Below are 17,023 nucleotides of genomic sequence, written 5' to 3'. Positions count from 1 at the left end.
ATTCAAAATAGATTTTAAGAGAAAATTGATACAAAGCATTTTTGTTGTGGTATATTACAAATGGATGAAACGCATTCACGAAAAAGGTTGTTTGAATAAAACAAGAGTGATGAGTAACATACATTGATGTGGTTTATTATTCTATTTCCTAATTAAAAGTTTACATTGCTCTCTCTAGACGGGAAGTCCAAGCAACCCTCGCATAGCATCCCGTGTTGGAAAAGAATATACAAATGTTATAAATATGCTCCTCCTAACACTTCCGGGCACACCGGTTACTTACTACGGTGAAGAACTAGGAATGACAGATTATACCACGAAGACAAATCAGAGTGGACACAATTTTGGGCTGCACGATCCTGTAAGTAATGCAAATTGTCGAATTTAAACAAAATAAATGAACTGTCAACCAAATCTCTCGCACAAAGATGGCGAACCTTGGTGTAAGGTATTTTTGACCAACTGCTGACCAATCTCTACTACAAGTGTGAAGTCTGCCGTGCCGGTTTCATTTGCAGCAAGCCAGCTGTAAGGAAGCAGATTGCCTGCAGGTGACTAAGGAGGAGTAGCCTGTCGAACAGGCGTGCATCAGGTATTTATTATCCCAGCCTCAAAAATAACTACATAGATGCAGTAGGCATTAGTTTAGGTAAATGTGAATTTGGAACAATAATCAGGAAGAATAAAATGGCACCATTTCAGCTATGGGTCATATAAAGATAAAGGAAAAGTTGTAAAGGTAAATAGGGGAAATAAGCTCAACAGATTCTTGGACACTTAACCCCTGTGGGTGAACAATAGTACTCTACCACCTCTAGATACTAGAGGATCATACATGCATGCCTATTTCATGGTGCATGTTCCCGGAGGCCGATCCACCCACATATGGGCTCTTCGTATGATGTCCTCATTTTCAATTTGTCATGAATGTAAGCAAGATACAATGGTGAGCTGAGGGCAGAGAGTGGTTACTTATGGAGCCTGAGGACTAGGTGAACCTGAATTACTATGGTAAGTACTTATCCTATTCTGCCAAGTCTCTTGATTTAACAGTCAAAATCACATTATTGACACATACAAATGTTTAGAAGATGGTAGCTACCTGCCTACGGTGAGTTTCAATCAAGCAGGCTGTAAAGAACAGGTGGACAGCTAACACACTGATTGTAGAACTTGTATTTATTCCAACTGTAACAATTACCTAATGCATAAAGGTAGCGTACATGGCTTCCTTCGGCTTGGTAATGGGGAACTTTCAGGGAGTCGGAGTTAAAAACGCTGCAATTACCTAATGCATAAAGGTAGCGTACATGGCTTCCTTCGGCTTGGTAATGGGGAACTTTCAGGGAGTCGGAGTTAAAAACGCTGTCGATGGAGGCACATTCATAGCACCAGGATTTCTGGGTTCTCTTAGCGGTCTAGTACTTGGGTCATGCCAGCGCTGTGCCTCGAAGCAGGAACTGGTTCCTGACACTACAAGCATCCTACTCGTGTGCAGAAGAGGCAGCCTGTTTGTGGGTGGAAGAACACGTTGCTACCTGCTGGACAATGCGTACGCCTTGTATGGAAGCTCTCTCCATCCCTACATTGATAACATCTGTGGGGAAAGTGTAGCTTAGCTATCCCTTCACTCCTGGAATGCTGCGGAATGCTACAGATACACTCTGAAGTTCACCGTGATAGTGTGTAGGGAGGTGGAAATCTTGCTGTGCCAAGTGATGGGGCCCATACAAATCAGGTCATGATGGTAACAGTCAGGGCACGGCATAATCCGTGATATAGTGGCATGGAGAGGGCACTAGGGGCAGAGGCCCTACGTACAATATTTGGCACTAAGGATCAAGATAAGATTGGGCAGGCCTACCAGGAGCTCTTAGGCTACCATCTAAGTTGGAGACTGCAGGAACAGGCACACAAGCCTAAATTCTGGCTGGTCTGCACACAAACATAGCATAAAGAACTGTTCTCCTTTATTAAAACGACCCATAGACCCCCAATCAAAAAACATCAATTGTGACAAATATGCAGATAGGAGGAGATGTTCAAGCGAGCTAGAGAAAGAGTAGGATTGGGATGTTGGCAACTGATATGCAAGCTGAGTGTGCATGTTTACTGGGGCAGATTGGTGCTTCCCTACAAGAAATTTCAGTAACAAAAAGTCAGAACTACTGGTCTTACCAATGCTGGTTTCTTTCATGCTACTAGGTATTATAATAACCTTCCTACAATTATCCATTTTTGCGCACATGCGTTCACAATATTCTAAGTTTCACAGGTCTCTTTGCTTTTCTTAGCAGTTGGATGCCATTCTGTGGCCTTTACACTTTACACATGCGCGGGATGCACTGAAATGGATTGATATAGATCAATTAAAATAATAAAATAAAGAATGCCGAGCTATTCTCACAGGTGACGTGAAAAAAGTATGCAGTGAAGTCGAGCGAAGGTCCCAATTAGAAGCCCATATTCTTAGCTATCATTCTACCTCAAATCTTGTAGGTTTCACTAGTCAGACTGGCAGGCGGCAACCATTCTATTAACTAGATCTGGTGATTATAACCACGGAAATCATTTCACCCTGAAAAACATAGTAAAGGACGGATAATCGCAACCATAATTGAAACGAATTAGTCAGAAACAACTCACCTGTTAGAAGAAACATGGGGTAAGAATTAAAAATAGGCACAAGACAGCACCGTGGCACAATCTTCAATCCACACGTTCACCGAAAAGAAAGAGTGTGAAGCACGGGAAAGAAAAGGTTAGGGTGAGCTCCCCATGAGCAGTAACAAAAGGAACAGCAGCAACAAAACTACCACAACAATATACCGCCGGTAATAAACATGTTACGAACAGATGCCCACAGATGGGTTGCGAGGACGAGAAGCCTTCCTCCTGAGTCACCAAATAACAGAGTGGAAGCAGCACTTGATGAACAGCCAAGACTCAGGCAGGGAAACAGCGTTTACACAGCAAGGTTACAACACATGCATGTACCCCGCATGCCGTTGCAACGAAAAAGGTGTGTAGCAGGGGGTAGAAGGTGTTGGATTTTACTGGCATGGAGGGGATACCCTTATACTGGCTTTTGCAATAGGACCCACCTGCCCACCTTGAGCCAGGGATATGGCTAATGTGAGCCACACTGCATGTAAAAAAGTACACTAAAATATACATGTGCAAATAAACAACAGCAGCAGTTTTTGATTATGGTAATTAATGATTACGTTCTGCTTCAACCAACAGCTCTTCATCACACCCAGATTTTGAGTAGCAGACGAGAACAAGACAAAAAATAAATGCTGAATAGGGTGGAGTGGCACATTCTGCATTAACAACACACACATACAACGCCTGCTGGACGGCTTCAAACGTTAGATGTATTCTCTAAATTTGAACATCGAACGGATTATGTTCATTTTTAGAAAAATAATCCATGCTCTTTTTTCCAAAACATTTTGAGAAAACTGTGCAGTGATGCTTTTGAATCATTCTTACCCAGTGAAGTAAAACCTGAACATACTGTGCATATTGAGGCATATTGAGTTACCCCCAAAACATGCTTTTTGAATACAGAAATTAAGAACCTAGATACAATACATAATACGCTAAATATTAGTATTCTATTGGGGCGTATACCTGTAGGAGGGGATACTTCTTAGTGAAAATCTAAGTTCTAGCGAAGATCATCATGTAGACAGTAGGGTTTCCCTTACACCCAGTTGTAGGGGAAGTTATTTATAGCGGCCACAGACACAGTTACAAAATTTGGCCTACAAAATAGGGACACCATAATCATTCGATCCATTATTAGCTGGAATGCAATCTAGCTGAGATTAAGGGGAGAGGCATACACAAACCCCACCCCCACACACACGATGTATTAAAGCCACTCAACGATCGCTGTCCTCCTCATGCTAGAGCGCAGGAGATGTCTCCAAGCAGAAGTAACAGCAGCAGTCTTTTCAGATCATTCCGCAGCCCTTTAGTATTGGTGGATCCAGGCTGAATAAGCCGTAGGCCGAAAACCCCATCCCCACACTGAGTATGTTGAATAGCCCGTGTAGGTTGCCACAGTGAAGTACAACATGTCCATGGAAGATACATCCTATCACTGAAGGGATCAGTCTGATATATTTTTGAATTTCTGGAAGATTTTTATGATTATACTGTATGCTTCTTGGTTAGGAAGTACATTCTAATAGCTTTGCTTTTTTTGCTAATGTATTCTATGCTTTATCGAGGATACCTTGCAGATTTGTGCTATAAATCACTTCCCAAAGGTGTTCCTTCTCACTCTCCTTCTCTCGATTCCCCAAGTCCTCCCTTGTCCAAAACGCCATACCTTGTGGGAGGGATTGTGGAATGGTGTATCTCATGAACTCATCCTGCTTCCATAGCATTGTGTGTATGAAGCACTCACGTGAGTCTCCTGCATAATCCCAGTAATCTATCTCTCTTGCTAGAGTAGGAGTTCTTAGCCTACTTAACCGCTCTGCTCTCACTTGTCCCAATGGTGAAGCGCTCGCTCACTACTCTCACCAGAATATTTTCTGGTTTTGGTTCTGATGTAGATTTACCCATCTCTGCCACTTCACAGGCTTTCCTACAGCTCTATGCCGTCCTGAAAAACGCAACTGAAATGATCTTAGATCTTCATCAAATGGAGTGACAAAATCCTCAACCTCTTCAGCTCCTGCTCATTTTACCCTGTCATGAAAGTTTGAGATCCAGTCACCCTTCAGTGCAATAGTCCACTCTCTGACCAGAATGAAAAGTGGATGTAAACAGTGACTGAATACTTTCATTCACTGCTCTCTGAGAGCAGGGTAGAGAGACACTCTTTGCCCAAGTGCTGCTCTAGGTTCTCGAAATGTCATCCAGCGGCTATACTCTTGTGGTCGATTACTGCTCCTCCTGCTGCTCGGTTGCTATGGAACCGAGGTGAAGGTCCAAGCATGCTCCACAACTCAGCAAGAAAGTCCATTGATCTTGACCATGCTGCAGCATCATTGCTCCTTCACTCTTGACAGATTTGAGTACTGACTCCATCCTCCAGCGTGATGTGGTTTCCCAGAGCATGCCTCAGATGGCAGAGTGTTACCCTCTGGAACTATGCATTGCCCAGCAATAGATGTTGCAAGACACTCCAAAACATAACTAATTGCAATATCTGTGTTGCTGCAGCTTTCAGATCATATCACGCATGTTGTATTGGCTACATCACACAGTCAATGTTGGTATTACTGATAAGATGCATTTTATGTTTTTAGCGCGAAGATCCAGAAAAAACCCCAATGCAGTGGGATGCAAACCCTAATGCAGGTTTCACCACAGCCAATGAAACATGGCTGCCTGTTAATGAAGACTATACATCGATAAATGTAGAGGTGAGTATCTGAATCCCACTGCCTGATCACTCATCTTTTTAAAAGGGTGTTTAACAGCAGACAGTAAAATGCATTTCACACATGCAGAATACAGCTAGCTATGCCATTGAGGAATGTTATCACATTAAGTGGCTACGAGTTTAGATGGCTTCTGTGACTTTCACTAATATCTGTTCTGTACAGAGGATGTATTTAATCCTAATGCTATGAAGTCTCACATGTGATATCGGGGCCTGCTTTAGGCCTGAGGGTAGTGGTCCGCCCTTCCATGGAGGACAGCAAAATTCAGACTACCGTCATAAAATAATGGTAGATTTGTGGGGAAGGTACAATTGCATCGACTACAACCCTGAGAGGATAGAACATCTTTGTGTTAGCTGTACTGACCTTAATTATTAAGTAATGAGCAATGGAAACTTATGGTAATATCCTGAACTCTGCTATAACATGAGCCCCGAGAGTGCACATATGGCCCACTACATTGACTCACAGTCCAATGCTCAGCCTCTCCTCCGTGGTTCACAATCTATATTGTAGTCACTGAGAATGTTACCAACTAAAATAATGTGACCACTGCATCCGTAAGTCATAGCTGAAAGACTATAATGTGACGTTGCGTCCGTAAGTCATAACTGAAAGACTATATTGTGACCATTGCATGCGTAAGTCATAGCTGAAAGACTATAATGTGACCATTGCATGAATATTTCATAGCTGAAAGATTATAATGTGACCATTGCGTCCGTAAGTCATAGCGGAAAGAATATAATGAGACCATTGCGTCTGTAAGCCAGAGCTGAAAGGCTATAATGTGACCATTGCATGCGTAAGTCATAGCTGAAAGAATATAATGTGACGTTGCGTCCGTTTTAAGTCATAGCTGAAAGACTATAATGTGATATTGCATCCGTTTTAAGTCATAGCTGAAAGACTATAATGTGACCATTGCGTCTATAAGGCCGAGCTGAAAGGCTATAATGTGACCATTGCATGCGTAAGTCATAGCTGAAAGACTATAATGTGATGTTAGCAGCAGGATTGTTCATTCCATCATCAATCCTCACCTTTGTTTCTACCCAACTCCCCTTTGTTTAATGAATTGTTGTCCATCTTATTATCAATTCAGTTGATGGCGTTTTTAGTTCTATTGGGAATATTTGTGCTTGTATGTATGAAAGACTGATTGTGTGGTTATCTTTGAAGTGTGTGGTTATGTGAGTGTGACATTTGAACGGTGTCTGTGGGACTCTATATGTTATAATTAATATGTGTGTTTTAACCTATTCTCTAATAATGAACTCATGTCTATTTTTGTAATATCAATTTATGAAACCTTGAAATTTGAGAAAAAATACAATTTATATATAAAAAAAAATATCAATGTTTGATTGGACCTGATGTCTCGACTCTGATAGGTAGCTCCGATGTTCCGTTTGCATCTTAGGATCCTGTGCAGGACCTTATTTAAATATTTCTGGCAGGGTTCTTCTTGTTCTTACTTACTTATAATGTGACGTTGAGTCCGTAAGTCATAGCTGAAAGACTATAATGTGACCATTGCATGCGTAAGTCATAGCTGAAAGACTATAATGTGCTCATTGCATGTGTAAGTCATAGCTGAAAGACTTTAATGTGCTCATTGCATGTGTAAGTCATAGCTGAAAGGCTATAATGTGACCATTGCATGTGCAAGTCATAGCTGAAAGGCTATAATGTGACCATTGCATGCGCAAGTCATAGCTGAAAGACTAAAATGTGACCAGTAGGTCCGTAAGTCATAGCTGAGGGCTATAATGTGACCATTGCATGCGTAAGTCATAGCTGAAAGGCTATAATGTGACCATAGCATGCGTAAGTCATAGCTGAAAGGCTATAATGTGACCATTGCATGCGCAAGTCATAGCTGAGGGCTATAATGTGACCATTGCATGCGTAAGTCATAGCTGCAAGACAATGTGATCAATGCAGCCGTAATTCATTACTGAATGACTAAGTCAAACTGGATGTGAAGTTGCCGAACCTGAGTATTTTGTCTTTCTTAGTCACCCCTTATACTCTATTTGAAAGGCTCTGCTGAATTTAAACCCATTGGTGGCAGGCTTATGCACTATAACAGCAAAATGTGCATCTCAATTACTACAGAAATGTGAGTGACAGTGCCATGTATATCTGCAAAGTGCTTTAAAGTTCCATAACATTTCCACAGTCTCTTCAATGTATATGATTTTCCATATTAGATTATCCACTTTAGGCATTCCCTTACACTTGAATAGTGTACTAAACTAGTGTAGTAAGTACATATGGTACTCGAGTGAATATACCAAGGTAATACTGTGAGTTAGAACATGGAAGGATGTTGTAGGCAACACAGGAAGAAAATCTGAAATAGAAACATATACCTTACAAAACCCTGTACAAGAAAAATAAGCAATATTAACATATCTGACTTTCAAATTTCTTACAGAATCAAAAAGCTCACCCTAACTCCACTCTGAATTTGTACCGCGAACTGAGCTTACTTCGCCAGAACGAACTGCCCATTCACAGAGGGTGGATGTGTCACATTTACAACAACAAAGATGTCTTCGCTTACGTCAGGGAGTTTGATGGTTTGGACACAACCTTTATGATGGTGCTCAATTTTGGAAACGCTTCAAGTACAAATGTGCAGGTTGCAGGCATTGAACTTCCGGTGCAAGCACAAATACGACTGAGCACAAACTTCAATAACAAAGGCAAGATGGTCAATGTTAGGTCCATTCCAACTGAGAAGGGAGAAGGAATGGTCCTCCAATACAAAACAAACAAGCCAGTGCACACCATGGCCAATTTCAAGAACAATTGCTATGTTTCAGAAAAAGCATGTTATTTAATGGCGTTAAACTTACTCTACAAGAACTGCTAGACCGGAGAGAAATGGATGATACATTTTATAACAAACATCGCATGAAAACAAATGTCTTTAAATATTCCCACATTTTTAAACAATGAGTGTAAATGTTTTTTTACAGATACCAACAAAAAAGATATTTCTATTCTGTATATTTACAAATCAAATCCCTCATAAGGGTTGCGTGTACAGTCATGAGAAAGAAGGGGGCAGAGACAGACATTTCTGTTGTGTTTTGCAGGAATCAATGACAGTAAACACATAGCAAATGTAGACATGTGTACGTACCTTTATTGCATTTCTTTTTAAGTACAAATATTCTTTATCTTGGAAATAAATAAATCAGAACAATTCATGATATACAATCGGCAAATAACACAGTGGAGACCTCGAGTAATCAAATTTGTAGTTTTTTGCAGGATTTAAGGACTGCTCAAGGCATTAGATTAACAATCATCTTTTACAGATTTACTCCTACTTTCAAGTCCAAGTTCTTTGTACAGGAAGGCGTATTGCTCAGCAACCTACAAAATATGAAGTAGATTACATTTTTAGTTAGAATGTTGAGCAACCAGTAAACAAGTTTACAATTCGTTCCTTACTCCTCTCCCTCTAATTTCACTCCTCATACAGTGCACAATGGTCAATAGTAACTATCGATCGCCCGATACCTACAAGAAAGTAGGAGCTATAGCGCTAACATGTAACATTTGATCAATCAGTCCTGTGATACTAGAGAAATCTGAATGCATCCCTCTTAATTCCATGCCGGCTATGATTTGTAGTCCTTGCGTTTTACACTGTCAGAAACTGTGCTATTGAACTTATAAAGGCATATAACAGTAACATTCAAGTTTGAAAGACACAAAACCAGATACGTTCATTGTCCATATCCACAGGCTGATCAGATTTTCTGGTATATGTTTTTCTGGTTTATATGTGTGACTTTCTGTTGATCGCTATTTTCTCACCCAAGCATTCGTTTTAAGTCTGCAAGAACGCCTCTGGGGTTTACAGACTCTGCCAATAGTAGCTGATGTTTTGGAATGGCACAGGAGCGCAAACATGAACAAAGTGCTTGGAATGCTTTCTAACCTTCACCTGAATACAGATCCCTGCCAACGTCCTTATCCATTCTCTTAACATAGGCAGACTAGTGTGCAGAGGAATTACAGCTCAAAACTGCCAGAACAGTCCCTTACATGATGCATGATCTTGGTGTTATCATACTAATCATTATAGTTGTCCCCCTGCAAACAAGTTACTTCCCTTTGGTTCTGATTTCCCACAAACGAATCTTCTTTTGAAATAGTCCCACACATCGGACTATAGCTGGAAACTGTAGAAGCCAACAATGGACACTAGGTGCCACTGTTACGAATCTGGTTGCAGGGTCCTGTAGGTCTGGTGCAATTACTTTAAGTTCCACCTGGAGCCATTAATGCATATTTTATCTACTTAGGCTGAGCTAAAGAGGTTGTAAAAAAGAGGGCTTTACTATGCAGAATGGAAAAGTTACTTACCTTCGGTAACACCTTATCTGGTAGAGACATGATCCAGCCACAGATTCATTACCTTTGAATTTCCCAGGCATCAGGCTGGATCCCGAAGATTTTTTCTTCGGGCAATACTCCGGCATATCGATAGTTGGTGTAGGTCGGCTCCACGTGGCGTAGTCAGCATCGTCTGCACCGCAGTGAGGTCCACGTCCCCTATATAGGCACCACCTCAGCACGCTGACGTCAGTTACTTTACATGGCTTTCCATGATAGAAGCGATTAGCCATGAAGTGCATTGACATTGGTGTGTTGTGGACAACTAGGGCCCTGAACCCTTTCAGGGCCCTACCCTGACTCTAAAAACCTGTCCGCTGTGCGGGGAGGATGGGTGGGTCAGTAATGAATCTGCAGCTAGATCATGGCTCTACCAGATAAGGTGTTACCAAAGGTAAGTAACTTGTTCACCTGATAGAGACATCTAGACGCAGTTCCTTACCTTTGAACACATGCCCAAGCAATACCATGCCCGGAGGAGGAGCTGCAGACAAGTTTCGACCAAGAAGTCCTGCAGGATAGAGTGACCAAAAAACCTGTCCCTGCTGACTTGACTTTCCAGGTAGTAGTGCTTGGTAAAAGTGTTCAGGGATACCCAGGTTGCTGCCTGACAAATGGCGAGGACTGGATCTCCGAACTGCAACACCATGGTAGCAGCCCTAGCTCTGGTGGAATGAGCTCTTATGCCTTCAGGAGGCTGCTTCTTCACCAGAGCATAGTAAATCTTGATGCAGAGGACGACCCATCGTGAGAGAGTCCTCTTCTGCATCACATGTCCTTTCTTAGGTCCCATGTACCCCATGAAGAGTTGGCGTCCACCCGGAATTCTTTGGTGTGGTCATGGTAGAACGACAATGTTCTTTTTGGATCCAGATGGTGGAGTCACTCCTCTTCGTTAGAGGGATGCGGAGGAGCCTAGAAAGTGTGCAAGGGGACAGATTGCCCCAAAAGGAAGGGTGTTACCACTTACGGTAGGAAAGAGGTCCAAGTACGAAGCACCAACTCGTCAGGGAATATTGTCAAGTAAGGAGGCTTGGATGACATAGCCTGCATTTCGCTCACACTCCTGGTGGATGTAATTGCCACTAAAAAGGCTGTCTTGATGGCAAGCAGCCGGAGGGGGCAGTTGTGCACAGGTTCAAATGGAGCACACATTAGGAAAGTGAGAACCAAATTAAGGTCCCATTGAGGTATTATGAAAGGGGAAGGTGGGAACATATGTACAGGTCCTTTGAAACATCTATTGGCAATGGGAGATATAAATAAAGAGAGTTGGTCTGGCAGTCGCAGAAAGGCACACACCGGTGAAAGGTACTCTTGTCGAGTGCCCAGATCAGAGCTCTGATGGGCAAGGGTTAAAATAAAAAGTAAACTATTAGATAGGGAAGCAGAAAGAGGATCAGTAGACTTTTCTGCACAGTATATTACAAACATGTTTCATCTGCAGGCATACACCGACTTGGCAGTGGGAAACTTGGCTGCCAAAATAATAGAACAGACTTCGGGAAGAAAGTAAAATGCTGTCAACTGCCACCACTCATTCTCCACACAAGAAGCTGTAGAGTTGACAGGTTCGGGTGGAGAACCCTTCCCTGCTGCTGATACAGAAGATCCTCCCGAAGGGGCAGCCTGATCGGAGTATCGATGCTCAGTTAGAGAAGCTCGAATGACTGAATCTCCATGCACAGTCCGGAGCAACAAGGATGACTTCAGCCTGGGCAGTCCTGATCTACTTGAGAACTCTTGGCAGCGTACAAAACTGCTGACATTGCATGTTCTTGGCGGAGGCAAACAGAGCTAACCAAGGCTCTCTCCACTGTTGAAAGAGACCTTGCGGCCCCTCTGGATGGAGACGCCATTCTTGATCCTCTAGGCATTGATGGCTGAATTACTCCGCTCTGGCATTCAGCGAACCTGCCATGTGCTGAACCTCTCATGGATATGCCCTGGTGTTTCAGCCAAGTCCAGAGACGCAGAGCCTATTGACAAAGGGTCCGCAACCTGACCTCGCCCTGTTTGTTGCAGTACCACATGGTGGTGGTGTTGTCTGTAAACACTTGTACTAGCCTCCCCTTGAAATAAGGAAAAAAGGCTTTCAATGGCAAACAAATTACTCGGCGCTCCAGCAGGTTGATGTGGGCTCCGGATTCCGCTGGAGGCTAGAGTCCTCCGATCTCTACTTCTCCCAGGTGGCCGCCCCATCCCAGGAGTTACGCATCTGTCAATACTGTGAGAACTGGTTGGGGAAAGGAGAGGGGTCTGCCTGTTACTCAATTGCGGTTTGTCAGCCCCCACTGCAAATCCTGTTCAGTTCCCTTCTAGATCTGGACGATGTCAGAGAGGTGCCCATGATGCTTTGCCCACTGGAACTTAAGGTCCCACTGTAGAGCCCGCATATGCCATCTGGTATGTGTCACTAGCAGGATGCAGGAGGCCATGAGGGTCAGCAGCCTCAGTGTCATTCTCACCGAAATCCAGGATAGAGGCTGAAGCATCGGTATCATAGCCTGAAAGTCCTGAACTCGTTGCTTGATAGATGGGCCTGAAACTTCACTGTGTCCAGAACAGCTCTGATTAAAGGGATTGTCTGAGAGGGAGTCAGGTGGGACTTCGGGACGTTGACAGTGAACCCCAGCAAATGCAGAAGGTGTGCCGTAGTCTGGAGGTGGAAGACGACAGCCTGGGGCGAGCCCACCTTCAACAGCCAGACGTTGAGATAGGGGAAGACTTACAACCCTGATCGGCGCACATGAGCTGCGACCACCGTCATTACCTTGGTGAACACCTGAGGGGCACTGGTGAGGCCAAAGGGGAGCATGGTGAACTGCAATTCTCGCGGCCTACCGTAAACTGCAGGTAGGTAAGATGAGCAGGCAGGATGGGAATATGGAAATAGGCGTCCTGCAAATCCAACACTACACCCAGAACCCCGGGTCCCAGGCAGACAGGACCTGAACCAATATGAGCATCGGGAACTGTACTTATTTGAGGAAGTAGTTGAGAGATCGTAGATCTAGGATCAAATTAAGGGCCTTGCCCTTTTTCAGGACCAGAAAATAGTGGGAATAACAACCACAGCTTTCTTCTGGTGCCGGAACGCGTCTATAGCTCCCTTTGCCAAGAGAGCCATGACTTTCTCTTGAGCAAAATAAGTTGATCCTCATTCAGCCGGTTGTAAGATGGAGGCATGGAGGGAGGGGTAGCACAGAAGGGGGTAGTAGCTCCTTCAGGCTATCTGAAGAATCCATCGGTCTGTTGTGATATCAAGCCAGCGGTGAAGGTGATGGCGGATCCTGCTACAGATTTGCCGTCCATAATCTTCAAGGGCAAGACTAGGAAGGTTTGGAGGCTGAGGTTGCATTGGGGGTGGTGGACTGACCGGACCTCCTGCCTCCAGACCCACAGGGCCTGAAAAAGCCACACTCTCGCTGAAGTTGCTGAACCTGCCTGGTCTTGTTGCTGGGATATGGCCGGCATGGCTTAAAGCCCCTTCCATCGCCATGAAATCAGCGAAAGACAGACTGGGGACTAGTGGCGGCTCCTCCGCTAAGGTAGAGGGGCGTTGCCCCACTGTGTTGCAGAAGTGAAGGAGAGGAAAAATAAAATGATAATAACTTGATGTTATTATAATTGTATTTGTTCCTGGTGCGGCAGCATGGGGGCAGGAAGGGGCTACTCTGCTCACAGAGCAGGGCAGGGTAGGGGAGGAGTGGTGAGCACACTGTAAGTGCGCATGACTGTAAGTGCGCAGGACATCTCGGGCCGGCCAAAGCGTCATGCGCACTTAGCATGTTCTCCACCCAAGCTGCATTACAGCATGGTTGGAGAACATGCCTAGGGCCCCAGTCCCGGTCTGAACGCCGAACTACAGTGCTCAGACCAATCCCAACGCTGCACTGCACCATTGTGATTGGCTTAGGGAAGCCTGGCTGCTTCCTGTTCAGCGGGTGCAGTAACGACAGGGGAGAGAGCGGCGAGGAGGTTAGTGCATTTTTCCTTATTACATCCCCAGACCAACTCCCCCCTACCACCCTAAATCTGTGCTGGCCACCACTGCTGGGGACGACTAGACACTGAGAGACCCAAGGACTTGACCGTAGCCCATGAGTCGCTAAAGCGCTCCAGCACCATGTCCGCCTTGTCTCCGAAGAGACGAATGCCACCAAAGGGCATGTTCATGAGAGAGACCTGGACATCCCACAAAAAGCAAAAATCCTCAACCAGGCGTGATGTCGAACAGGCACCAACAATGAAATCGCTCTGCTCACCGGGTAAATCATGTTGAGACCACAACAGATGGCGAACTTCGCTGCATCTCACCTGTTTGATACTGCTTGGAAGAGGATGGCCCGAGCCTCCTCCAAGACCTGTGGCAGCACTTGCACAACTATTTCCCACAGGGATTGGGAATAATGGTCCAATAAGCATGCAGTGTTCAGCGCCCGCAATGCAAGACTGGTGGAAGAAAACATTTCTTACCCCAACTATTCAGCCTCTTGGATTCCCTGTCCGCAGGAGCGGAAGGGAATGCAACATGGGAGGTAGAGGCTTGGACCACCAAACTCTCTGGGGTAGGGTGGGTGGTGAGGAAGCTTGTGTTGCCCGGGGCAGGGCGGTGGCAGCAGGCGATTATCCTATTCACAGAAGACCCTGTGCTGTATTTAGGCCAGGTACCCTGTAAGACATCTGTAAGGACCTCATTAAAGGGTTGCAAGGGTTCAGAAGAGGAGACACCTATCTACAAGGCCTCCGTCACATCTATTTGACCACCACTGAGAAGAGCTGAAGGTCCAGGACCTCAGCCACCCTTCGCACCATTGGAGCAAATGATGCTCCCTCCTCTGTAGCCATGGTAGGGGGAGAAGGCATTCCAGAATTTGGAGAGGTGTCCAGTCCACTGGCCTCACCCAACTCCTCACGCCAGTTCATTTCATGATAAGGCTGGTCTTTTAAATGGTCCATTGACCCCTCCCAAACTTCTTCCACTCCTAGTCCTTCGTAATAGGGCTCAGAAAATGACAGAGGACCTGGAGTGGAGGTTCTGTCAGAGCAGCATTGGTCGACACAGTACCAGCTCTGGGTCGTCGGGAACTAAAATGGGTCTGGCGCCAGGGGAGGAAGGGGGGGAACCAGCAGTTTGGGAAGCATTGGGGTTGGAGCCGGGGTAGGTCGCAAAGGCACGATCTGTGCCAGACCGAATCTATTCCTTGATCAATGGGGGGACATCGGAATCGGAACCCCAAAACCTAATGGCGACCCCTCTGAGCCTACTGGACTCAAAGGCGTGCCGGTAGCGTCTGGCCACACAAATGTGAGGCACATGGCATCAGAAAATTCCTTAAGTTGGGTGCGGGTCGCTCAGGCTCTGACCCAGGTGCAGGTTGAGAAGAACTTGGCCTACAACACTGAGGCTCCTCAGTCGCGTCGGCCGACTGACAGGGAGAAGTCGAAGCCTGCTTCGACTTCTTGTGATTTTTATGCCTCTTACATGACCTACCCAATGACTTCGAGTGGGAGGACAAGGACTTGGGACTACCAAAGAGGTGCCCGAACCTTCCTCTCGACCGGGACCGTAAACGAGCTTCCAAGGAGTCGCGCAAAGCGGTACCGGACAGCAAGTAGCTTTAGGGACCTCTCCCTCAAAGCTTTCAGAGCCATGGCCTGGCAGTCAAAGCATGACTTCAAGTCATGGTCGAGCTCCAGGCACCAGAGGCAAACCAGGTGTGGATCTGTCACCGACATGGCGTGGTGACAGGTGCTTGCCCGTTTGAATCTAGAAGTCTTCCTAGACATTGATGGAAAAAAGTCTAGACACCAAAATATTTTTTTTAAAGCCTGTCAAAAAGTGACGGAGTGTAGCTCTTTTCATGGATCATCGTTTGACTGGTGCGGAAAAAAAAGAACTGATGGTGGTGTGCCGAGGTGATGCCTATATAGGTGACGCGGAGTCACTACGGCACAGATGATGCTGACCACATCACGCGGAGCCTACCGGCGTGCAGGGGTATAGCTTGAAGAAAAATATTCCCAATCCAGTCTGACTCCTGGGAAAGTAAAAAATAAGGAATCTGCGGCTAGATGTTTTGATCAGATACAATTAAAAACGCACTGGCAAAGCCAATTGGTCCAGAATTTCATTAGCAAAATTGTTTCCCTGGCGAGTTTGGGAGTATGGCTGTGTTGATGAGATAGTCAGATAATGTGAGAACGAATTAACAGTTGGACGGGAGAGTGAGTGGATGGATGAATGACCGAATGCATGAATAATTATTTGGCGAGTGGATTGATAGATACAAGGGTGAGTGAGTGCATGGAAGGCTCAGACCTCAAACAGCACTAGTTATAATATTAAAAATTGCACATAATATTCCAGTGTCCTACACTAGAGATAGGCACCATTGTCCCAATAAAGATGGTAATATATAAAGATTTACCACCATAACATTACACAGGAATTACACAAAAGGTGGCTCCCATCGTTCCTTACAGTATATCAAGAATTACCACCATTATGGGTGTAAGCTGCTGAGGCAATCTCTTTTGCCCTTTTTTGATGTTATAGTGATCATGGCAGCATTACTGGATGAATTGTATAGCCTAGAGCATTCTCCAACATTTCCAATGCTTGCTGCACCAGCCGCACAAAATCTCAGCATGGGAAGTAAAGAACACAGCAAGCTACATCTGGTGCTTGAGGTAGGTTTTGGTATGTGGGGAGTGTGCACACATCTGCTTTTGTCTATGTGAATTCATTGTAATAACAAAATCGCTGACATTGCTATCATGAAAACCTAGTAATGGGCCCTCTGCTATGAACACCATCTCTTTCCCTGAGGGCCCCAGATAGAAATGCTGAGTCTTTGAGGTCTGCTGCATAAGTCTAGGGTGCCACGTGCAACGTTGCCAAGATATGGGCAAAGTGGACCATCACAAAAGACTCCTTCCAACAGGCAGCAGCTGTTTCGAGCTCTTCAGCTGGGAGAATGGTCATTGCTTGCATTGACAAAATTGGAAATCCATACAATGGCTAAGCTCTATCAGTCTTTAATGAAGAGTATACAGAATGTAGGTACTTTGTGTCGGTCTGAAGGAGTGTTTTCAACGTCCCATCAGGGGAGGAAGCAAATCTCGTAAGCCAAGGACGTTCTCCTGAAATTTCTGACATATGGTGCAAAGAGCAGACACAGCTG

At 44.8% G+C, this 17,023-nt stretch overlaps 2 protein-coding genes across 3 annotated transcripts in view; one reads left to right on the top strand and one right to left on the bottom strand.

Moving 5' to 3' along the window:
• Nucleotides 1-8,553, top strand: part of SLC3A1 (solute carrier family 3 member 1) — a 118,687-nt gene extending 110,134 nt beyond the window's left edge. The window contains exons 8-10 of the mRNA XM_086927793.1: nt 179-361; nt 5,274-5,390; nt 7,855-8,553. Coding sequence (XP_086783919.1) covers nt 179-361; nt 5,274-5,390; nt 7,855-8,295 — 741 coding nt within the window. The 3' untranslated portion in view covers nt 8,296-8,553. The remainder of the gene's footprint in view (nt 1-178; nt 362-5,273; nt 5,391-7,854) is intronic.
• The window catches only part of PREPL (prolyl endopeptidase like), a 469,235-nt gene continuing 460,756 nt past the window's right edge, over nt 8,545-17,023 (bottom strand). For both annotated transcript variants that reach the window (XM_086927792.1, XM_086927791.1), the window contains one exon: nt 8,545-8,804. In XM_086927792.1, the coding sequence (XP_086783918.1) occupies nt 8,727-8,804 (78 nt within the window). In that variant the 3' untranslated portion in view covers nt 8,545-8,726. The remainder of the gene's footprint in view (nt 8,805-17,023) is intronic.

Source organism: Lissotriton vulgaris, chromosome 6 (genome assembly GCF_964263255.1).
Source record: "Lissotriton vulgaris chromosome 6, aLisVul1.2, whole genome shotgun sequence".
NCBI lineage: Eukaryota > Metazoa > Chordata > Amphibia > Caudata > Salamandridae > Lissotriton > Lissotriton vulgaris.
Note: the sequence above shows the minus strand (reverse complement) of the source record. Positions and strands in the feature narration are given on the sequence as shown.